Source organism: Leopardus geoffroyi, chromosome B4 (assembly GCF_018350155.1).
Source record: "Leopardus geoffroyi isolate Oge1 chromosome B4, O.geoffroyi_Oge1_pat1.0, whole genome shotgun sequence".
NCBI lineage: Eukaryota > Metazoa > Chordata > Mammalia > Carnivora > Felidae > Leopardus > Leopardus geoffroyi.
In genome coordinates, this window is record NC_059341.1 from 37,963,830 (window position 1) to 37,987,656 (window position 23,827).

At 50.4% G+C, this 23,827-nt stretch overlaps 1 protein-coding gene across 8 annotated transcripts in view; it reads left to right on the top strand.

Moving 5' to 3' along the window:
• Positions 1 to 11,703, top strand: part of TEAD4 (TEA domain transcription factor 4) — a 65,060-nt gene extending 53,357 nt beyond the window's left edge. For all 8 annotated transcript variants that reach the window (XM_045466848.1, XM_045466847.1, XM_045466851.1 and 5 more), the window contains 3 exons: positions 10,211 to 10,351; positions 11,135 to 11,287; positions 11,409 to 11,703. In XM_045466848.1, the coding sequence (XP_045322804.1) occupies positions 10,211 to 10,351; positions 11,135 to 11,287; positions 11,409 to 11,522 (408 nt within the window). In that variant the 3' untranslated portion in view covers positions 11,523 to 11,703. The remainder of the gene's footprint in view (positions 1 to 10,210; positions 10,352 to 11,134; positions 11,288 to 11,408) is intronic.
• The last annotated feature ends 12,124 nt before the right edge of the window (positions 11,704 to 23,827 follow it).

The window sequence follows — 23,827 nt, forward strand, 5'->3', positions numbered from 1 at the left end:
TTTTTTATTAAGTTTTTCCCCAAATGCTCAAACCTATCAGATCATTTATCAGTTTACCCTTTCTCCTGGAGATTTTCCTCCCGGGTGCCTCTGTTCTGCTCCAATCTGAACTGGTTATTCTCTACACCTAGACTGCTTCCACTTTTCTCCTGTATTGAATCTAAGGCTTTCCAGATCTCCTGTTTCTCTCTGTTTGGTGTCCCACTTATTTTGCTGGAAAACATTCTCTAGTACCTCCCTAAGAAAAAAATGTGTGATAGATAAATATTCTAAGTCTTTGCCTGTTTGAATGCCTGTTTTGGGGGACCAGATCAATAGTTTGGGTAGAGAAACTAGGTCATAAATCATTTTCCCAGAAAGGATTTGCAAGAATCATTTTTCAATGTGTTGCTCCATTGTCTTCAAACACTAGTAGTCTCATTATATCCTAATTCTCTATCCTTTGTTGTGCCACTGGGTTTCGTTTTTGTTTTTTATCTCTGAAAAATTTGCATTTTCCTTTCTATCCCTTATGTACTTAAGTTTCACATTCATGAGCTTTGGGCTGTCTGTGTTTTTACTTTCTAATTTTTAAGCCAGGCACTTTCAGTTGTGACATTAGTATTTCTCAATTTCGGGAAATTTACTTATATTGTTTCTTTCCCTCCGTTTGCTCTGTGTTCTTTACCAAGAACCCCTGTTAGTCTAATGCTGGATTTCTTGGACCTATCCTCTATAAGTTTTATAATTTTTTTGTTGATTTTTCCAATTCATCTTCTTGGAGATTTCCTTAACTTTATCTTCTAATTCTTCTAAATTAGTTAAGAGTGTATCTGAGTGTATAGTTCATAAAACCCAAAGTAACAGTGGCATAAAGATGTAGTTTATTTTTCTTTCATGTAAAGTAAGTCGAGATGGACTGTCTAGGCTGGTCCAGCAGCTCCTTGAAATCACTGGGGCCTGTCTCCTTTCCAACTGTCTGCCATACACAGTGCATGCCTTCTGTCCTCAAGATCATGGCTTTTGGAGTTCCAGCCATCATATTTATCTTCCAGTTCCAGCCATCAGGAAGGAAGAAGCCAACTTCGTTTCCTCTATGGAGCCTTCTTGGAAGTTCCACACAGCACCTAATTACGTTGTATGGTTGCACCTAGCTGCAAAGGAGCCAGGGAAATGTACTCTTTTGGTGGAGTAAACTGCCATTCTCAATAAAATTAGGGTTCTGTGACTGTAGAAGAAGATGGATGAGTCTTTCAGTTGCTAGTGTGTCATAGTTCAGTTGGTGGCATTTTCCTATCTTAGTCATTCCAAAGATCTTGGCACATTGCACAGTTAGTGGTAGATTAGATCAATGGAATATGGTTGCATTCTCTGCACCACCTTCTGTCAGATATTTAACTTTGACCATGACATTTTTAAGAGTTCCTTTTTGTTCTTTGAGTACATCCTGATCTTGTTTCATGACTACAGTTTTTCTCTTCCTTTCTGGGGATACAAAGTTAGAATCATTTTTTAAGTTTCTTCGCCTTTCTTTGTGTCCTTTTAATCCCTTTTTCTATCTGTTTTGATGTCTGTATTTTAAGTTGGACAGTTTCCTAAAATGGTCATATTTTTTGGTCATATATATTTTTTTTAATTTTTTTTAACATTTATTTATTTTTGAGACAGAGAAAGACAGAGCATGAAACGGGGGAGGGTCAGAGAGAGAGGGAGGCACAGAATCTGAAACAGGCTCCAGGCTCTGAGCGGTCAGCACAGGGCCCGACGCGGGGCTCGAACCCACAGACAGGGAGATCGTGACCTGAGCCGAAGTCAGATGCTCAACCGACTGAGCCACCCAGGCGCCCCTGGTCCATATTTTTTTAATAGCTTTCTTGTCATATAATTCACCTGCCATAAAATTCACTGACTTAAAATGTATAGTTCAGTGTTTTCTAGTATATTCACGGAGTTGTGCAGCCAGTCAATTTTAGAACATTTTCATCACCTAGAATAAGCCCCATACTCTTTAGCTACCACCTCCTATGCTCAGTCTCCCAGCCTTAGGCAACCACTAATGTTGTCATTATAGCTTTGACTTTTCTGGACATTTCATATAAATGGAATCATACAATATGTGATCCTTTGTGATTGGCTTCTTTCACTTAACATAATGTTTTCAAGGTTCAGCTGTGTTATAGCATGAATCAGTACTTGGTTCCATTTTATGGCTCACTTAGACTCCGTTGCATGGATATACCAAATTTCGTTTATCTGTTCATCAGTTGGTGAACTTTTGTGTTGTTTCCAACTTTTATGAATAATGCTGCTGTGAACTTCATGACAAGTTTTTGTGTGGCCGTAGGTTTTCATTTCTCTTGGGTAGACACTTGTGGAATTGTTGAGTCATATGGCAACTCTTTGCCTTTTTGAGGAGCTGCCAGACAGTCCCCCAAAGCAGCTGCACCATTTTACATTCCCCCCAGTAGTTGTATGAGGGTCCCAGTTCCTCCAGACCCATGCTGACAATTGATATTTTCTGTGATTATACTCATCCTAGTGGGTATGAAGTGGGATTCCTTGTGGTTTTGATTTGCATTTCTCTGTGCTTGTCATTTTTGTATCCTCTTTGGAGAAATGTTTTTTGAGCTCCTTTGCCCATTTTTAAATTGGATTGTCTTTTATTATGGAGTCATGAGTTTATATATTATACATAGAAGTCCCTTATTAGACGTGCGGTTTGGAGATTTGTCTCCCAGTCTGTCAGCTCTCTTTTCACATTCTTGATAGTGTCCTTTGGAGCACAGAGGGTATTCATTTTGATGAAGTCTGAAGTTCTTTTGTTGTTTACGCCATGCCCATATTTAATAGTTATTGGGAGCTCTGTGTGCAAGGTCGGACTTGACATCTGTTTTTTTTTTTGTTTTTTGTTTTTTTTTAGGAAATCAATAAATGTCAGTATGTTTGTCAGACCTTTTTTTCTTGAGGTGGCTCAGTTTCTCCATAGAAGACTCCTTGAGTTGTGCCCCTGGAAGGGGTATACGTGGTCACTGCATCCGAGGCGTGAGGCAGCAGGAAGGGCTGGGGGGCGCCAAACATTTCTTATGCGGGTTTCACTTAATTATGTCTTCCCTGTTCGGGCCTGCCCAGGGTCCCTGAAGCCCAAAGCCCTCCTGTTTAACTTCTGAAGATGATTATTCCCTGGTCTTTTGCTGAAGGGTGAGAGAGGTGGCCCGGAGGCCTAACCATCCTTGGTACTGCCTTTCAGTCAGTTCCTTGTGTAGAAGCCTGTCCCTCCCCTGCCCCCACTGTCCTGGTCCCTCCAGGCCAGAGCCACTGAGGCCTTCTCTCAGGAACACCAGCTCACTTCTTATCTCTAAGCCCTCTGTAGGTGCTTTAGGTTATAATTCCTTTTGCTTCCTTTGCCCCCCAGGGCTCCTTCTAGCTCTGGCCAGCCTTTAGTCTTGAGTTTGCTGAACTTTCTTGTGGTGTGGTCTTGCCTCCATGCTGGGTTGAGAAGATCTAGAAGGAGAAGGTTCTGGATTGATGGGCAATGACTGCCATGGGTGAAGGCAGTGGGGGAAGATAGTGGCACACTTGAGAAAGATTTGCTATCCCTTCTCTTTAGTAATAAGGAATCATTGAAGGGTTTTGAACAGGTGGGAAGTGGCCAGAGTTGTCCTGAGTTGAATAATTAGCCATCCAGACTGGAAGCCAATAGGGTAGGTCAGGCAGGCGTGTCAGCCTCTTCAGGACCTCAGCCAGAGAGGCTGACATAGCAGGTTGTCCTCCCTTTTTTTTTTTTTTTTTCTTTTCTTTTGTGAGAGAGGGAGAGGGTGCAAGTGAGCAAGGGGCAGAGAGAGAGAGAGAGAATCCTACAAGGGGCAGAGAGTGGGAGAAAGAGAAGCAGGGCTCACCCAAAGTAGGGCTCATGCTCACCGATGCAGGGCTTGAACTTTCAAACTGTGAGATCATAACCAGAGTGAGGTGAAGTCAGATGCTCAACTGACTGAGCCACCCAGGGACCCATTCTCCTTTTTTTCAGGAGGGGCTTAGTCCACCTCACTTCCCTTTTTCCTTTCCCTACTCTCCCTTCCAACTATGACATGGAAATTGGGGCCAAGAGGCTTTGCCATGGGCTACCATTAGCACTGTCACTGTACAGGCAACTCCTGTTCCTGCTGTGTGTCTAGGGAGGCTTCTGGTCTTCTCTTTGGCGAAGGCTGCACCCTCTCTTGAGTCTTCCTCCCCCAGGCCCCCACATCAGTCCAGGCTTAGCCTTGACTTGGAAGAAGGAGCTTGGGAAGGTGATTTGTAGCTCCTTCTCAGCACTGGCTCAGTCACCCTGGGGTTGCAATTTTGGATCAAGAGGAAGGCCTAGTTGGCAGGAAGCATTTATGGGAACAGTACCCTGGAGGAGTGAATGATATATTTGGGGCCTTTTCACTAGTTCCTGTCTTTTAGTCATAATATTCTGTATTTTTCTAGCCACCATCCAGACTGAGGACCATCCTCAGCCTCCCATCTCACAAAGGCAGGGGAGAACTGAGGCATAGAGTAAGCAGGGGCCTGGCTTTAAGACACCCAGCCAGGGTGAGCCTCTTTTCCTTTGGTCGTTCTCGTGATCTACATGTTGTAAGGTAGGTCAGGGCAGTCGGTGGACAATCATACCAGGCACTATTCATCACTTTACATATATCAGCATGTTCCATCCTGGCTGCAACCCCAAAGGCAGGTTCAGTTGATAGCCTTACTCTATAGAGGGGAAGCCGAGGCACAGAGAGGTGAAATGGCTTGCCAGGGTCACGAGGATTCACACCCACTGTGTCTCCAGGGTGTGTGCTCGGAACCATGACACTGAGCTGCCTGACCTTATAGAGTGCCTGGGGTGTACCCTGCTCAGGGTCCTGTGCTCCCCCTCTTCCCATTGGAGAAGGCTCTGGATTGCCTAAGAAAGTATCCGCAAGGCCCTGAGGGACAGCAGAGAATGGCGGTGTGGAGATGGCAGACTTAACTGCGCATTTCTTGTAGAGTTGGGCACTTAGGCCTCTTGAGTTTTCTAGAGTCCAGACTGCCCTTTCAGAAAATGAAGAAGATTGTCCTGCCAGAGGTGAGAGTTGGGCGGGTAGGGAAAAGGATTTAGAGTGTTCTTGTCCAACCTTGTGGGCTTGTGACCCACATCCCCTCCTTCTGATGTTTTGGGGGAGGTAGGAGGCAGGGATTGATGGGGGAAGGGAGGGGGTGGAAATTGATCCAGCAGGTTCCCCTGTGGCCTCTGCGCTGTGCCCGTGGCTGTGCACATAGCCCCCACTGTGTGGACCTGACATGGACCTTGTCTTCCAAGAGCTCACCTTCCAAGTGGGAGAATCCAGAGCAGATCTCAGGGTCCCGGGACAGTAACCAGGATATAGGGGAGCATGGTGGGCCACCAGTGGGGCCCTTCCAGTGTGCCACGGGAGAACAGGGGGGCAGCAGTGGGGCCCAGCTAGGCTGTAGAGGCTCTTGTCTCCATTCTGCCGCTTGAGAACTGTGATGACCTAAGCAGATCTCAGCCTCCTTGGGCCTGTTTCTCTGAACAGTCAGCAGTTTTGTTCTTGAGGGCCTGCAGGAGGCTGTCTCTCTGAGGACCACGATGTGTGAGGGGTCTGCTGGCAGTGAAGGGAGGCTGTGTGCCTGCCTTGCCCCTGCCCCTTGCCTGAGCCCCTAGAGCCAGGCCCTCTCTGAAGGCCAGACACTTGGTCAGGGTGAGGACGGGTGAAATCGGAGATGGGGGCATGGTGGCAGCCAGGGCACCTTGGCAGCCATCTGGTCCCTCCTGGGTGGGGAGGGCAGAGCCACCAGGGAGTACAAATCTGTGATGGGGGAAAATAAATGCTCCTGTTTGCTAACCATGAGACTTTTGGTCAGCCATGGGGTCCTCACAGCCAGCTCTGGCGTTCCCAGCCATCTGGAACTCTCTTCTCCTGCCCACTTGCCTGGCCGCTCCCTCCCCTGCTGTAAGCTGCTGTGAGACCAACCACACACAGTTAGGAGAGCTGAGCAGACAAGGAAACAAAGCCCCCTCCCCCAAAGCCTCCCTTTCTTCTCCAGCCTGGCAGTGTTCTTCTGGTCCAGCCCAGGCCTTGACTGTGCATGCTGGGGAGCTGATCAGGGTCTGCTTGGAGGAGGACTTTAATACCCCCAACCCAGCCTCCTAGCCCACCCCCCATTGAAAGTTACTGTTCTTTGATGGGATTGCGGTATTAGTTCCTAGGCTCATGGCTGCCGGGACAAATCATTTCCAGCTGGAGCTGGCATCTGGGTGCAGGAGGGGTTGAGTTGTGAGGCTGCGCTCTGTTGGATGGGACATGTACGGTCTAGAGCAGGGACTAAGAAGCTGAATCCCTCCCTCCTTCCCCACAACACATGAGACCAGCCGAGGCCACCTCTGTCCTTGGGGCAGGGGAGAGAGGACTCTTAGACACTGATGGTTGTTAACACCAGTCTGTAAATTGAAAATGTTGGGCAGAGGTGAGCTGAGGCCTTGGAGGGAGGCGAGTACCCCAGACTGGTTTGCATCCCAGCCTGCTGCTCCCTTTGGGCCCTGACATTTCTCTCAGGCACATACCAGCACATGACAATGAATCTGAGCCCCTCTGGCCCCCACTCCTGGGCTGCGGCTGTCTCGGCTCATCTGTCAGTCACCCGATCCCCCACACCTGTTCCAGGCCCCGCCTGGGCTGCCCACCCGCATCACAGCTATGAATAGGGTGAAGGGAGGGGAGCATGGGGGCACTCAGAGGGCAGGAGGGCGAGGGGGGGCAGTCTTCCTCTTAGGCTGAGAAAGGTAAGCCATGCTTATTAGAGTAAGGGGGAATGTAAGGGTGGACAGGAAGTGCCTGAAGTGTGGCTGCAGGAGGGGGTGGGGTAGTAACTAGGAGGATGGGGCACTGAGGGCTAGAGGGGGTGCTGAGAGTGGGTTGTCTGTGTCCCCGGCTGCCTCTCCAGGATCCGTGCAGCATAATCACAGGGCAGGTCCCGGGGCAGACTTTGGATGGTCATTGGCGGGATGTTTATCTCTCTCCCACTACCTCCTTAGCTCTCTCCCTCTTTCTCTCTCCTCTCTACCACTCAAAACACCATCACATTTATCCTACTTGCTGTCCTATGAGTTCCAAATTCCTTGACAGCAGAGACAATGTCTCAGCCTCTCTGAGCCCTACCCCCCTTGGCTGTGCTGGAGGCAGGGAGCAGGATAAAGTGGGTGACCGAGAGATGGAAGGGCCAGGTGAGTGGGGGGCTCTGACCAAGACCTGGGGCGGAGGAGGGTGCGGAGGTTGCAGGGGGAGGTCGGCAGGGGTGGGGTGGGGTGGGAGGTGTGGGGCTCATCTCTCTCCCCGCTCAGTGCCACCGAAAGGTGAGAGGTTGAACAGCCACACGTGGCCTTTGTTACAGGCACACCTCACACCAGGTATGGTCCAAACCCTGGGAGAGCTTAGTCCTTGCTGGCAGGGCGCCTACCATCTGGAAGGGGCCACGGCCATGCAAACAGATCCTACCAGCACAAGGTGATGAAGGGCATGTCATGTCCAGGGCACTGCAGGGGTGCTAGGCAGCCATGACCTTTGTGTGCTGGGAAGAACCAGGGAGGGATTGGACCAGTCCTGCCCAGCCGTGGTGCACAGCATTCTTTTAGATGACATATGAATAAATATTTCTTCTTTAGTAGTCATGCTGTTGTTATTACATGTATCAGAAAAAATAGAATCCCTGACTGATTTCATGGGTATTATTGCTTACTTAGCATGGAGTTAGGGAACGAGTTGATTTAAGAGAAACCAGTAGGGGCATGGTAAGGCCTGTGGTAGGTGGGACATACGTACACCGTTAATCAAGAGGAGGCTGGCAGGGGCTATAGTCTGAGTGCTACTATCTTATGCCCTGGCCTTGCCACTTGGCTGGCACCTATCATCCCGTATTCGGGTGCCTGCCCTCCCGGGCAGCCGGGCTTCCTGCCAGCTCTTTTTCACACTTCTGCCCTGCGCTAAAAGCTACAGCATACTTTGAGCAAACTGTTCCTTTTTAAAGAAGTCTGGCAAACTTCGTCTCCCAGGAGGAGCATGTGACTTAGCAGGGAAAATAGAGAGCTGGATTTTGAGCCCAGTTCACCTTATACTTAACTGTAAAGCTTTGGGCCAGTCCCAGCTGCCGTCAGTGTGCAGCCCACCGAGGCCTGGTCCACCCCGGCCAGGACTCGGGCCCTCTCTCTTGCCGGGCCCCATCCCCACCACAGAGTACTAAGACAGGCCAGCCCGGGGGCGGGACGGGGGGTGTTCACAACACTGCTGTTTATTTCAGAGGCTGAGCATTGACTTGAATGTAGCCGTAATTCCTTTTTTTCCTGTCTTCCCAGTGGCCTCATTAAAACCATCACAGACTACACTCAACATATGCCATTCTATTCAACATGAAAACACCCTTTTTTCTTTTTCTCATCATAAAAGGAACACATCCACATTCTGTTCCATAACCATAACCTGCTTTTTTTTTTCACTTAACAATTGTTGTAGTCAATTCACAATAGTAAATACAGGTCCTTCTCAACAGTTTTTGTGGCTACATAATATTTCTATTGTGCCATAAGACATTTAATGCCCTCCACCAGTCTAGAGAATGTTCTTGTTCTTGGAAAATTTCTTTCCCCAAAGTAGAGAAAAATAATGACTGAGCTTCCCCTAATGGCCAGTAACAGAACTGCCTGTGCCTGGCTCTAAATGGTGCCAGAGGCTTCCTGGGGTTCTGGGGATCCCCTTATTTTGTGCGGAAGAGTCCTTGGTGTCAGGATCTAGACACCAAGGGTCTAGAGCTTCTACTGCATCCGCAGGGCTCACTCTGAGTCCAGCGTGGCAGTGATTTCAGATTAGTGTGTAGGCGGGACGAGAGGCTCCACCCTCAGAATGAACCTTTTTAAATCTGTGCATTTGTTCTGGGTCCTAAGTGGCTCTGTTAGCACCCCTGGTTCGGATGGAATGATTTGATGTGGGGCCTAAGTTCTGGGGATAGGGACCCCCAAGTGGTTCAGGGCTTCTGAAATACAGTTCCTGCCTCAGAGTCTCCAAGGCACTGAATTATCTCATCCAGTGTCTCCCTCCCTGTCCTGTAACTCTGCCAGATTTGGGTAAGCACTGGAGTTGGAGCCTGAAGACCTGGGACCCATCCCTTGTCAGCTGTGTGGTGTTGGGCGGGGCCTATGGTCAGGGAGCCTCACTGATCAGACTGAGGCCGAGATCCGTGTGTGAAATCAGGAATCTTACTCCACCTTTTCTAATCAACCCAACATCAAGCAGATGCTTCAGGCTCTGCTTTCAGGAGGGGAGGAAAAGCTGTGTGTTGGAGAACAGCAAGAAGCTGATCTAGAGGACCAGAGGCTCACAAGCCAGGCTGGAGAGTGAGAGCAGTGTTCTCTGATGGCAAGGGGCTCGGTGAGAGGGTTTTAACTATGGGGTGATGCAATCAGACTTGTTTTTTGGAGAGAACTCTGAGAAGTTAGAGAATGAACCAGAGGGAAGAAGACTGGTGTTGGGATTAGTCTGGAGGCTGAAACAGAGATGTAAGAAGGTCAAGGGTAGCTAGACTCAGTAATGCTGTAGAGATGGGTGAGAGGCCAACCCCCAGAGCCATTTCCAAAAGAGCATTGGCAGGGTCCAGTGGCCAGCTGGACTGGAGGATGAGACATAGTCAAGTCCCAGCTTCTCCTCCATGTACCAGCACCCCCTCCCACTCTCCGCTCTGCCAGTCTCCCATTCTGGCTTTCTGTTCCCACGCTTACTTCACCATTAGGATGGACTCTGGAGAGGATCTGATAAATTCATACTAAAATAGAAATGACTGATATAGATTCAGATGTTTGCAGTTTAACAAGAGCAGAGCCTTAGACAATAGGACTTGAAGTCCTAAGGACAAAATTGGGGGCCCCACCTGCTGGGTGTGTTGGTGCCTAAATGGGTAGCAGAGGCCTGAAACTAACACAGGTGCCAGTGTTCTCTTTTTCCATTGTTTAGGCAACACAACCTGATCTTATACCAAGCCTGGATATGGAGAAAGGTGGAAGCTTTCCAAGATCCTACTGTCCAAGTTCTTTTTAGGCCCTCCTGATGTTTTCCCTGGCCCTAGAACCTGGACTGTGGCCCCAGGCTTCTTTCTGACTCCACCCCTGGTGGAGCCCCTGCTGACTCACCTGTCTACTGCTTGTCTTCCCTGTGTCTTCCTCCAGGCAGACCTCAACACCAACATCGAGGATGAAGGCAGCTCCTTCTACGGAGTCTCCAGCCAATATGAGAGTCCGGAGAACATGATAATCACTTGCTCCACCAAGGTCTGCTCCTTTGGCAAGCAGGTGGTAGAGAAAGTGGAGGTAGGAGCCCTCCCCATACGTTTGTTAAACCAGGCCCCTTGCTGCTTCAGGTTGGCCTTCATCCCTGCCCGCCCCCCCCCCCCCACCCCTTTCCCCAGATTTGTGTGAGTCAGTGAGCTCTTCCCCTCATAAATAAGTCTGTTACCTATTGGCAACCCACCTCATGTCAAACACAGATGCCGGGCTGGCACCAGGGAAGAGACAGCGCCCCCCATCCCAGGGCTTGTCAGCCCTGGCTGCACCTTTGGTCATCTGGGGACTTTGGAAACACACCAGTGCCTGAACCTCACTCCACAGCAATAGTAGTTTATAAGATGCTCTTCCAGTTATTTTTAAATAAAATTTTATTTTAAGATAATTATGGTTCCACACGCAATGCAATCGTAACCCCATGTACCCTTCATCGGGCAACATCTTGCATAACTAGAGCATAATATTGGCCACCAGAAAATTGACATTGATGCAGCCCAGCAATCCGGTTCGGGTGTCACCTGTTTACATGCTGTCATTTGTGCACGTTAGCGTGTGTTAGTGTGCAGTCAGGACTGAGTCATCGCTCTGTCCCATCTCGCCTAGTGCCGCTACACTCAATGCTCCTTCCTCCCTTACCTGGCCTGCCTATCACTGAGGGAGGAGGGGGGCTCTGTTCTCAAGGGCCTCCAGGCCTCCTGCCTTTTCTTCCTACTTGAGAGTGAGTGGGTCATGGCTTCCCTGTGGAGTTGGGCCTGGGCTGGAGGTGGTCCAAAGAGATTCTAAACGTCCGCTGCTCCCTGGGTCCTGCAGACCGAGTATGCCCGCTATGAGAATGGCCACTACTCATACCGCATTCATCGGTCCCCACTCTGCGAGTACATGATCAATTTCATCCATAAGCTGAAGCACCTGCCTGAGAAATACATGATGAACAGCGTGCTGGAGAACTTCACCATCCTGCAGGTGTGTGTGTGTGGAGGGGACAGGGGCCCCGCACATGTGGGGCGGGAGCGGATCGGTAGGTAGAGCAAATGGCATGCCCTCATTTGGGGCTCACCTTTTTCATCTTTTTCATCACTTGCAGGTGGTCACCAACAGAGACACGCAGGAGACCTTGCTGTGCGTTGCTTATGTCTTTGAGGTGTCAGCCAGCGAGCACGGGGCTCAGCACCATATCTACCGGCTGGTGAAAGAATAAGAGACTCAGGGAGCAGGGAGGGGGGAAGTGACATCGTGTGTGCAGGGACATGGGGAGGGGATCTGTGGGGGCGGCCCCTGAAGTGCCAGGAGAGCTGAGAGGTCATGACTCTTCCTATCCAGGAACAAACTGTGCCTGAACCTGCAATGCCCAATCCCAAATAAACCCAAGATGGTGTGTATTTTCAGAGGACCTGATCTGGCTGTATGAGCCTCGGGAGGGACTGTGGGAGAAGGGGAACCGACTGGGAAGCAGGCCAGAAGCAGTTCCCGAAATCCCCAGTGGACTCAGCCAGGAACGTCGCCAGATGCTGAAGCTCAAGATAGGATGGCTGCTCTGCTGCTATCGAGCCCTGCACTGTGCTGCTGGCCACCCTGGGAGGCCTGAGGATAGGCTTGTGGGTTCTGTGCATATCCATGGGTGCACGTGCGGGACTTGTGCACGGCCCTGGCCACCTCTGTTGCCCCTTCCCCAGCACAGTTAGCAGGGAGGCTTGGTCCAGCCCGGGGGTTGGATTTGGGGTGTGGAGGTGACAGTTGTTGGAAAGGTTGGAAGGGGACACAGCCAGAGCTCTCTAGATAGTTTCTATCCGTCCATCCCCAGTGGGCATAGATTCCATGGTCATGCTGGCTGCTTCGGAGTAGCTGTCGCAGATCATAGGAGCTTAAGACAGGGAGGGTGAGAGGGGTGGCATGGAAGCCAGCCTGCAGTGTTTAGGTGGTGAGGCTGGTATCACACAGCATCCTTTGTTGGGGGGTGAAGGCCAAGAAAATGGGTCAGAGGTCTGCAGTGCACCAGTGGTCTCTGAGACCACCCAGTTCTGATGATCTGTGAGTCCTCCCTGGGCTCCCCTCCACCCCCAGCCAGGGTGCCTGCTGGGTGGTGACTGCCTCGGAGTCAGTCCAGACTGTCCACTCCCTCTCCAGACAGTAGTAGTTTCTGTACTCTCTGTGGGTGGAGGAGGGGGGTGAAACCCTCTCTGGGCCTTGAGGGAACCAGTGAAGGGTTCCCTGGTTCATCTCTTTTGAGAAGTGCATGGGCTTAGGGTTTTGGTGGTCCTGGCTTCAGTTCTGGTATTTTTTAGCTGTCTGACCTTGGGCAAATTTCTCTACCTGTCTGAGCCTTAGTGTCCTTTGCTCTCTCTAAAAGGGAAGGCAATAGTACCTACCTTAGAAGGCCTTAGTGAGAAAGAGAGCTAATGTCTATAAAAGTGCCTGGTGCAAGATGCACTAATTAAGTGTTGTTAATTAGTTTATCCCTCCCTTCCCTCAGGGGGGCCTGGGCCTGGCTCTTTGCTGCCATCTAGTGGCCCTCTGTTATCATCCACAGCAGGAACCACAATTCCAGCAACCTGGAGCAGAAGGGGAAGAAGATTCAACCTACCAGTGTTTACTTTGTGTCCAGCACTCAGGGAGATATATTATGGGAATACAAAAGTGAGTAAAATAGCATTTAGGAGGTGTTATGGTGGTTAGGATCAAGGGCTCGAGTCAAACAGCTAGGATTGAAATCCTGGCACTCAGCCACTGACTAGCTATGTGACCTTGGGGGGCAAGTTACTTAATTTCACTGTGCCTCAGTTTCCCCATCTGTAAAATGGGTATAATAAGAGTACCTACCTCGTATACGTAGAGTGCCTAGCATAGTGCTGAGCACATAAATGTGTTTGATAAATATACATTATTATTCATAGCAGGAGCTCGCAGTCTAAAAAGCCAGATTGGATAACTCTTAAGTGGGGTTGGCTGGTCCTCACAGAAACTGGAGTTCAGAGATGGTAGAGAGCAGGGTGTGGAAGATCCAGGGAAGAGGTTGCGATTGAGAGGGGCTGCCCCTTAAAGGGTTTAGATAAGCAATGTTTAGATCAGCAGATAGGATGAGCGCTGGCCAGTGCTCCAGATGGGGGAGAAGAAGCTGGCTATCCAGTTTCCTACCTCACAGGCCAGGACTGCCTCTTCTCATCAAGAAGCAACTTTAAGCAGACGCCTCTGGACGGCTGCTAGACCTCGTGCCAAGTTACATAACTGCACTCTATGTGGGGCCGGCTCGCATCAAAAGATGTGATGTGGAGGTGGGGCCTGGGGTCCGGGAGTGTCTGAGCAGACCACGTGTGCTCACGTGTCCGTGGGCGGGTTTGTGTGAACCTGTCCCACCCCACCCCTGGTCACTGTCACAAGCCTTGCCCTCTCCCCTCACCTTTCCCCTCAGGCTATTTGGATAAGGGGCACCTTATGCCTACACTTCTATCTTGACTGTGAACCTCTAGGTAAATACGCAGGAAGGATGTGTGAGCAGCCTCTTGGCCGTGGCACAGATGCACGAGTCAAGGAGATGATCTTTTGTGTTATGGGTGGAAAGGAGTCAGTGCAGGTGTGGGGGCCAAGTGTTGGCTGTGCATTTTCCCTTTTCTTTATGACCTGACCTCAGTAGCTTAACGGAAAGTCATGTACTTACAGCCGTAAGTTCCAGGCTAGTCAGCCACAGGAATGCAGACGTAGGTGCCTTTCCCCTGGTGCAGTGCAGACTGCGGCCATGGGGGCAAGTGGGAGCCCTGGCCTGGCCCACCTCTCCTGCTAGGCATCTCTGACACTGACTGCCCTGCGGCCCGAGGTGGGTGCCCTTCCCTGCCTTTCGGCCTTGGCACCAAATGTTCCCCTGGCCAGTTGTGCCCTGCCCTTCTCCCACTGGAGAACTGTTACATTCTTCAGGAGCTGGTATGCACTCACCCCTTCTCATGCAGAAGGGTTAGCCACACCTGCCCTTATGTGGCAGAAGCCTTCCATTCCTGACCCCTTGGATACCTGTGACATGGTACCAGAACACAGGCACCCTGTCACCTCTTCTAATCCTCACCCAGTGGGTATTGTGCTGTCCCCCTTTGAAAGATGAGGAAAGGGGCACAGAGAAGTAAACTAACTTGCTTAGAGTATTAATGCATTTTTTTCATTCAGTTAGCAAATATTTACTTAATTTCTGCTCTGTGCCAGGCACTGGGAACATATCACTGACCAAGACAGATGCGGTCCCTGGGGAGCTTACATTTCATTGAGGAGGGAAACAAAGCACATAACAGGATGTGCAGACCATGGCAAGTGCTTTCAAGGCAGTGAGGGGTGCTGAGAGTCACTGGGAAAGCCTCTCCCGCCCGGGGAAGGTGAGGGAAGGCATTCTGAGTAGAGGCAGGGAGGTTTGGATGCAGGGCAGGTGCAGAGAGGAGGTGTGTGCCAGGTACAGAGAGCAAGAGCTGCACAGGCTAAGGTACGGAGGCAGCAGGGGCTAGATCCTGGTCGGGCCAGCTGCCCAGACTGGGGTGGGGGCCAGGGTGGGGCCAGGCAATCCAACTTCCTCCGCAGCCCAACACCCCCTTGCTTGGCAAGGTCTTTGGGTTTTACTCCTTGTGAAGGGAGATCCTGGAAGTGTTTGAAACAAGCAGTAAATATTTTTGATCTTTAATCTTTGCTTTTTTTTTTAGAAATAAATGGTGGAGCTGCTGTGGACCACAGAGAAGCACATGTAATTGTCTGCTTCTGAGTCTGTCTTTCCTCTTAGACTCAGCTTCTGTGGGTGGAGACTGTAGCTTCCTTGGTCTGTTGCTTTCTGTAAACCAAACACCACATCTGGAACATAGCAGGTGCTCAGTAAACATGTGCTGAAGGAGTGCACACATACAAGGCAATGTGATCCTTGCCATTGGGGCCTGGGAGGTGAGTGAGGGCCCTGAGCCCTCTAGGGTGGACCCCTTTGCCCTCTCAACACATCTAGAGCTATCAGGGAGCGTCACTGAGATAGGGACGTGGAAACAGACCTCCTGTCTACTGGCGTCTGACAGTGACTGAGCAGATTGCCTCAGGGGCCCCCAGTGAACTTCCATAGAGTAGGATGATCTTCCTAATGAGAGAAACTCACACAGAAGGACCTTAGGGTGCATGCGCACGCATGTGCGTGTGGATACCAACTCTGCCCTTTCGGGACTAAAGCCAGTGGAGTAAGGATCAGTGGCGGCTGTATCAGGCTGCTCATAGACTATTTGTGCTTAATCCATCACTTGTGCCCTCTAACCAGCTGTAGGCTTCAGAGGACAGTGGGCAGGGTGAGAACGGGCTGGAAGTAGGAGGGCAGGCATTTCATATAAGCAGGGGTGGGGGCAGCAGGGAGCTCCTGACAGTCCTCAGCGTTGGGCCTGGTGCAGGGCTCCACTGGTTCACCAGTGCTCACCTGGGCTGAGTCTGCACAGAGGGGGAATGTGCGAAAGAGCAGTGGTGTGTTTTACCCCAGGGGCAGTTATGCCCAGTGACCACTGTATTTGACTCTTTCTTACATTGTCTGTTATGTCCGCTCCAAAAATAAAAACAAAGAGCTTTTCCCCAAAGAGTTCAATCTCTATGTAAGTTGTTCTTAAGAACTAAAACCCTAGAGCCGGGTTGCTGGAGGGCCAATCTAGGTTATGTGATCTTGGGCAAACAGCTTACCCTCTCAGAGCCTTCATAACTCTATTTGTGAAATGGGAAGAAAATGGCTCTGACTTTAGGTTGCTATCAGCAGAAAGGTGACAGAGTATATGTGAAGGAGTAGCACTGTGCCTAGCTCACACGAGCACTCAGTGAGTGGTCATAACTTAGGTATATTAAAGCCTGCACTGACTGTTCTTCCCACCAGGAAAGCGCGCGCGCGCACACACGCACACACACACACACGCGCGCGCGCACGCGTTTAGGGGGGAAAAAAAGCTCTGCCCTAATGTCTCCCAGAGCCCATAAGGAGGCCACGGGCTCTTAGTTTAGTGGGAACTGTCCAGCACAGACACAATGCTTAGAGTTTCATCCTCAGGCCTCAGAAATGGTCAAGGAAGTGTTCTTAAATGAGGAAAATAACTTTGTGGCCCATGAGGGGAAGGAGACCCCAGGGAAGGGTCTCGAAAGGGAGCACAGAACAAATGGTGGGCTAAGAGACTGTCCAGAATTTAGATTTACTTCCCAAGAGAAGATGGGGGAGGTGGTCCGGCCCCTTTGCAGAAGGCTGGAGCCCAATGGGTGGAAATGGCTAAAGGTCTTTTTATTTTTAAGCTCATGGATGTCTAATATTCAACTTTAAGTTTTTTTTGTATTTTTGCTATGTAACCCCCCTTTGTCTCCCCAAATCTTCAGTAAAGTCTGCTACATACACAAAGGCCTTTGTGCGAGTGATTTCTTTTTATGGAATTGAGAGAGTCCCATCTGTGAATAGAGCCCCAAAACAGCAGCAGCAGGTTGGGGCCACAGAGGCAGCATAAACTGAAACGTGTCAGTGGAAGCAGGAATTCAGAGCCCACGTGAGCCGCCTCCAGCCAGCCCAGTCCCTCCCAAGAGAATAGAAAGCCCTTAGGGGTGCCTGCAAACGGGGTAAAGTTCAAGCTTGTGCCGTTGGGCTAGCAGAGCACAAGAGCCTTGGCTGCCAGCCGCGTTACATAAATGCCTCACCACCGCCTAAGTGAGGAGGTTCTGGCGCCAGGTTCTGTGAGCACTGCAGTTTTAGAAGCAGAGTGTTAGGTGCTTAATAAACAACAAAAGGACACAAAAACCACTGGATTTGAAGAGTGGTCAAAATGAGAGCTTCAAGCAGGGGCTGGCTGGCTGTGGTTCCTGGCTTGGCATGTTAGGAACGTGATTTTAGCCCATGACCCGAGAGTGTGCAGACCCACAGGACCGGCTTGCTGACCGAAATCGAAACAGCGTGACTGATAGGTCCGAGTGCCACTTCATTGGTTCACATGGAGCAGCACCATGCCCAGGTCATGGGACTACTTGTCTGCTAGTCGCGCATGCTTTCCTCGGCGGGAAACGAGGCCACTTGCACACGGTGATTTGTGCATATGTTCAAGCAGGGAGTTGGGCGAGCTTCGAGGAACGTGTGCACCAATGTGAGAGTCTGGTGCCCCGTCTCCATTTTGGGGACCTGACTTCTCCCAAGAAATCCTCTTCTCTGGACACTAGTGCAAGATGGCTCCTTCTGTGTCACCATGAGCCCCATTACATCATGCTGAAAGTTGGCGGGCTTGTGCAGCCATTCCTCACGGGGGTCATTCTGAAGCCCTCTTGGTGGTAAGCGGGCGGCCTCGCCTCACCGGCAGGGCCTGCTGGTCAGCCTCTGGATCCGTGGGCTGCCCCCGCGTCTGGGCGCTGCTCCCCCGTCCTTTGGTCTGGTGGCTCGGAGGACAGGCAGAGCGGTTCTTGGCTCCCAGGTTTGTGGGTCGCCCTGGGCCTCACACACGGGCTTGCAGCTTGGGCCAGAGGAAAGGAAGGAAGGGGAACAGGAGCAGGAAGCGAGAGAAGGGGGAGAGGGAAGGGCAGGGCCGGGGCAGCGTCGTCCATCCCAGGGACGTGTCCTCTCGCCTGGTCCCGGTGTGGCGCCATGGTCACCCTGGCCCGCGACAGGCACGTTTGAGCACACACGGTGCTCCAGGCCCTTTCCTAGGTGCCGAGGGCGCCAGGCAGAATGCAGGGGAGGGGGGAGGGGCAGCGCTCTCACGGAATTTCCATCTTGGCTTGGGGGGTGGGGTGGGGCGGAGAAGAAACAGGGAACACGGAGAAGCAAATAAACGAGAAAATGGCAGGAAGTGGTCAGTGCTTTCAGGACCAGAAAACGGGATGATGTACTAGAACCGGTCTGGATGTATCTGGCCGGCTGCCTGGTTTTGGATAGCTGGGGAGCTAAGAATGGTTTTTACAGTTTCAAATGGTTGAAAGAAAATCAAAAGGGGAACAACATTCGTGACCCATGAGAATGATCTGCACAATTCAAGGTTCGGCGTGCGAACAGGATTTGGTTGGGACACAGCCACAGCCTCTGTCCGTGGCGGCTCACGCTCTACCGCCTAGAGCGGAGGAGGGGGGCGCAGAGACTGTACACGGCTTGCGATGCCCAAATACTATCTGGCCCTTTCCAGAAAAGCCTGCTCCTCCTGCGCTAGGCTTCTGGGGCGACAGTGGGAGTCACACACACACACACACACACACACACACACACACACACACACACACGAGGACCTGGGAAGACCCTGACCTCGAGGGTGGTGAGGCGGGAAGGAAGGGGGCGTGTGCAGCGGCGGGGGCGGGGGGGGGGGGGGCGGCGCATGCGCGCTGGAGCACCTCCCTGCCCGGTTGCGTGGGGGCCTGGTCTTCACCGGTTTCCCCCACCCACCCACCCCGAGCGCCGCAGGGGTCAGGAGTGTGGCTCCTCTCCCCGCCTGACGCGCGTCTTCCCGGTTGTGTTTCTCATTGGTGTGTTTCGGTGTTTGATGTCCGCGTTCGAGACTTTCCTCACGGGCCGGTGACCCCCGGCTGGCTGGCTATACTTCCGAGCGGCTCCGGGAGCCCACCGGAGGGCGCGTGTCCCGGCGGGGCTGCGCTCTGTGCCCTCTGGCAGCTCTTGTGTGAGGAAGTGGGTTTCTCTAGGGTATTTCTTCTTCCTCCGGCCCGACTCCATGGGAAGGGTTCCAACAGGTTCTTGCTGGGGAGGACCGTCTGGCCAGCAGCGGTGTGGGGACCCAGTGGGAGAAAAGTGCCGGGACGGCTCAGTATGGACTCGTTCATCAATCCCTGTTTTCTGCTGCCGGACCTCGTGTCCCACCCCAGAGCCCCTCCACGTCACCCCTCTCCCGGCCCCTGCCTGGTTGCGGAGCGGCGGTCCCGCGGCTGGAGCCGAGGAGAAGATCTGGGGGCTCCGTCTCTTCTTGAAGTGACCCTGAGCCCTCCTCTCCTAACCTCCACTTCCAGAGAAAGCTGGTGCCATCACGTGTGGACTTTGGGGCAGTTTGGTGGTTGTAAATCATGCCCCTCGCTAGCTTTCTCTGGGCTACGATTCAGCTTTCTTGGGTTTGCTAAATCAGTTGGTGCTTGCCCTTCCGTGTTCCAGCTTCCGAATTTTTGTTACTGTCCTCTCCTCTCCTGTACTCTTTGTCCTTTAGGATATACAGCTTAAAAAAAATACGTTCATGGTCGTCTTAGACGTTTTTGCAGGGAACAAAGTAGATGCAGGTGTGGAATCACCACCTTTGTCCCAATTGACTTATTCAAAATATCACTCTGTTGTGTGAAGATAGGTGATGGGAGGCAGGAGGGGAACGCAGGGAGACCCAGTTAGGAGGTTGCTGTGGAGATCCAGGGGTGACTTGGTGGTATTTTGGAGGAGAGCATAGAGTATGGCGGCGCACATCAAAGAAAGTGGACCTTGAGATGTTTTGAAGATAGTCACTATGACTTCCTGATGGCAGGGGTGTGGGCAGGACGGGAAAAGTGGAATTACGATCAACTCCAAATTTCCTGGCTTAAGTCACTGGTGCCATTTATGTGACAGGAGAGACTTGGGGAGTAAGTCTGTGGTTGGAGATGAAGAGTTGAGGTTGAGACGTTTATTAGACGTCCAAGTGGAGAGGGCAAGTAGCAGCCACATGTATGATTCTGGAATTAAGGGGAGAGGCCACGGCAGGATTTAGGATTTCCTGGCACCTGGATTGGCATTTAGGTCCTTGAGACTAGATGAGATTACCTAGGAGGACCATGTGGATGGAGAAGGAAGGGGTGTCCCCAGGACTGAGAAGAGAGGAGGAGGAAAACCAGGAGGGCATGGTTTTCTCAGTAGGGAAGGAAAGAAAGGGTTTCTGTGGGGAGTGCTGAAATGCTACTGGCAGGTAGATTAGGATGAAGATAGAGAAATGACCATTTGTGGTAGAGACTCCCTAGCTTCCCCTTCTTCCTGAGTTATAGCTGGGCCCTTGGTCACTCAGAATAAGTACCGTATTTTCTAGTCTCTCTTGCAGCTAGATGTGGCCATGTGTCTAGGCTGGCCAGTGGAGGTAAGGAGAACTACACCTCCCCGAAGTGTCCTAAAAGGGAGGAAGCATGCTCTTCTTACCTCTTCTTTTCAGTTGACTGGATTGTCATGTAATGGCTGGATTTCCTGCAGCCATTTTGGACCATGAGATGACCTGAGGAATGGAAGTTACCTATGGTAAGGCAACAAGATAAAAGGATCTTGGGTCTTTGATACCATGGAACACCATAACAGCCCTGGACAGATTTCATATGAGAGAGAAATAAACTATCCCCCTTAAATCACTTTTACTGTGTGTGTGTGTGTGTGTGTGTGTGTGTGTGTGTGTGTGTGTGTTTGCAATTAGCAGCCAAACTTAATTCTAACCGATGTATCATTGGATTTGGCAACAAACATAGAGGCATAGTGGTTGAAGCATGAATGGCTGTGACAACAACAACACCCTGACTATAGCACTTTTCAGTTTACAAAGCACTTTCAAACATGCTGCCTTCCTCAACGTTTGCAGCTCCGTTGTGATTCTGTAGACTTCTTTTTTTTATAGATGAAGAAACGGAAGCTCAGAGAAGCCACTAAGTCAAGGTTACTAGGTTGTAGCTCTTATACTTTAACCCGGGTCATCTGACTCCTTGCCCAGCGCTCATGAACGTAGGTGGAGAGCAGGTTACGAACGGTTCTGGCCCAGAGTTTGCCCAATTCTGGGGGGATAATTGGAAGCTGGCCCCAGAGGTCCCTGAGAACATGTCGCCAGGAGAAGGTGTCATTTGGTGGAGCATCAGAGCTTTGTCGCCTTTTCAGGAAAATGCTTGTATTTCTAGAAAGGTGATGTGGAGGACAGGAGACTGTGGAGAACAAAGGAGGTAAAAATGAGACAGGCATCAACACCTGGGGGAAGTGTGGCTGCCAGTGGCATGCTAGCAATCCCATTTTGGAAGTAATCAGGTAGCAATCAGATGTTCAGACCAAGTCTGCTGAGTGTCCTGTGACCATATAAATGTTTTCTTGGTATCAAAGGGATCTGCTTCTCTTTGCAGTCTCCCTTCCTCAGAGGCCAGTCTGGGAGCTTTTGAAGTTTGGCATGAATCTCTCCTTCTGCTTTTCCTCTTCAGTAACTTCTTTGCTGACTTCTTTCCAATTTCTTTCTGTGAATCCCCACCAATCTGGGGATTGCTGGGGATACACAGATTTTAAGCTGATTAAGGGTTTGCACCTTCCTACCAGCAAGGTGGGATTACTTTTAAGTAAGTTGCTCAAGGTTATGCAGTCAGGAAGTAGAAGCTGGGATTGGAAGTCGGCTTTGTGACTTCTAAGGTCACACGCTGCTCCCCCAGCTTTGGCCCTGGAAAACCAAGAGGCCTCGGGGAAATAGCATTCTGTCCATCCCACCCACGTCCCTCTTTAATCTTGACTGACCCACCCTGGAGGCCCCGCTCCTGGAGGCACATTAAAGCAAGCCTCACATGCCTGCCCCAGGGAAAGGCCTCGGCCCCGCCCCACTTCCAAGCGGCCCACTTGCTCCGGCTCTTCATCTCCCTGGACCTTGGGTTCCTGGCTGTAGTCCCTGGCTTTGATATCTGCTTCTGCTGTCTGGAGTTTGGCAACTCCTCACATTCTCCTTGCAGCTTTGGGGGCCTCAGGGTTTTTTCTTTTTGCCCTCTGCTCTGTCCACCTCCGACTCAGTGTCCTCCCCTGGCCTGGGGCGAGGAGGGCTCACCCTCTGGCCTGGGCTCTTCGGATCGCGTGTCTGGGCCAGAGATGGATGTGGCCTCGAAGTGGCACGATGGAGAGGGGTCTAAGAGATTCTAGTCCTGCCCTTGGCCACAGCTCCCCTTCACTGGGGGAGGTGTATCCACAAAAGAGGCTAAACAAGGCACTTATCACTGTCTTCATCAGGTACGATTTGGGCCCTAATGTCAAATTCTAGAAGGGCTGGCTTGAATGGCCTAGAGGTAAAAAAGGCTTTGTTCATCCCATAAACACTCACTGAGCACGTAGGATGTGTCTGGCACTTCCAGCTCCTGGGGATACAACGCTGAATAGAATCTTGGTGCCAATCCTAGAAGAGCTTACATGCTAACAGGAGGAGATCACACAAAAAAAATCAAGAAAATAACATCAGGCCTCCTGTTCTGTATTCCCCCCCACCCCACTCCCCCTCCCACCCCGGAACCCCCTCCATGGCCATACCCCAACAGTCTTGGATCTGATCTCTGTGATGGAGGGCAGGCTACATGTCAGAGAGCAGCAGGAGTGTCAGGAACAAGGGAGGGCAGTTACCTCAATGCCTCCGTAGATGAGGGCCCCTGGGGCTCTGCTGCTGTATGAGTAGTAGCATACAGTTCCATCTACAGAGAAAACTCCTTACCTGAGAGAGGCGGGGCGGGGGGGGGGGGGCGGGGGGAGGGGATAGCGTGCCCTCCGTAAGCATTGTAAAGAGCCACGTCCACACATGTCCACGTGTGCAGAGCGTGCCCTTCCTGGGCTTTAGTGTATGGGTCCTAGATGCAGGGCATCATCAGGAGCTCAGTAAAAATGCAAATTCTCACCCCACACGCCCCACCCCAGTTGTTCTGAAGTCTGCAGGTGATTCCTGTGCACATTCAAGTTGGAGAAACAACAGGCTGGACTTTGACCAGGTGCGGAGAAAAACACCAGACTGTGACCAACTCCTAATAATTCCTCTCGCAGATGGAGTGTGGGGTGGGATACGGAGGGCTTCCTTCCCTGGGAAATGTATACATTTGAGTAACATACTCACCACTCTTTGCAAAAGTTAGTTGCTATAAATAAAATACGGGGAAAAAAAAGAATAAAAGAAAATAAACAAGTTCAAATAAGGGTGCATTCTTTAATTTGACTTAGAATACTTGTAATATTTGCAACGGTCAACATTTCAAGAAATAAATATCATTCTATACTTTTATTAGCTTGTGAACTACTAACCCACTATCAACTGAGTTTTTATTGTTGGAGGGGACATTTTATGCATGGAAAAGAATACTTAAGGTTATTTGTGTATTTTAATTTTTTTCAACTGATTAAAGTTGTAAATTTTGAGGCCTAATTTTATTAACTCAAGTTCAACTTACAAATCTTGCTATTTTGTTCATAAAGCTACTGTTTTATGTTAAATCTTTCATTTATTCTTTAATTAATGTTCAGTTAGGTCATAAATTCTCCTAACATTTAATATCACTTACAAAACCGATTGATTAAATTAGCTTAGACTGTTTAAGCTATAATTAAGCACTTCAAAAAAATCTAACAAGGCAGACTTACAAATCTAACAAATCTTAGATACTAAGACTTTAAGAACTTAAACACTATTCATGTTTCACATTCATACACTAAACATAGTAAATCTCAACTTGTAGATCTAATCAGATTTATTTAAGCATTTAATCATCATTTAATCCACCTAAGTTATTAAATCAACATCACAACGCCAATACGTTACACGCTTTTATACTTTTCCCACGCCTTAAAAAGCAGTTAAG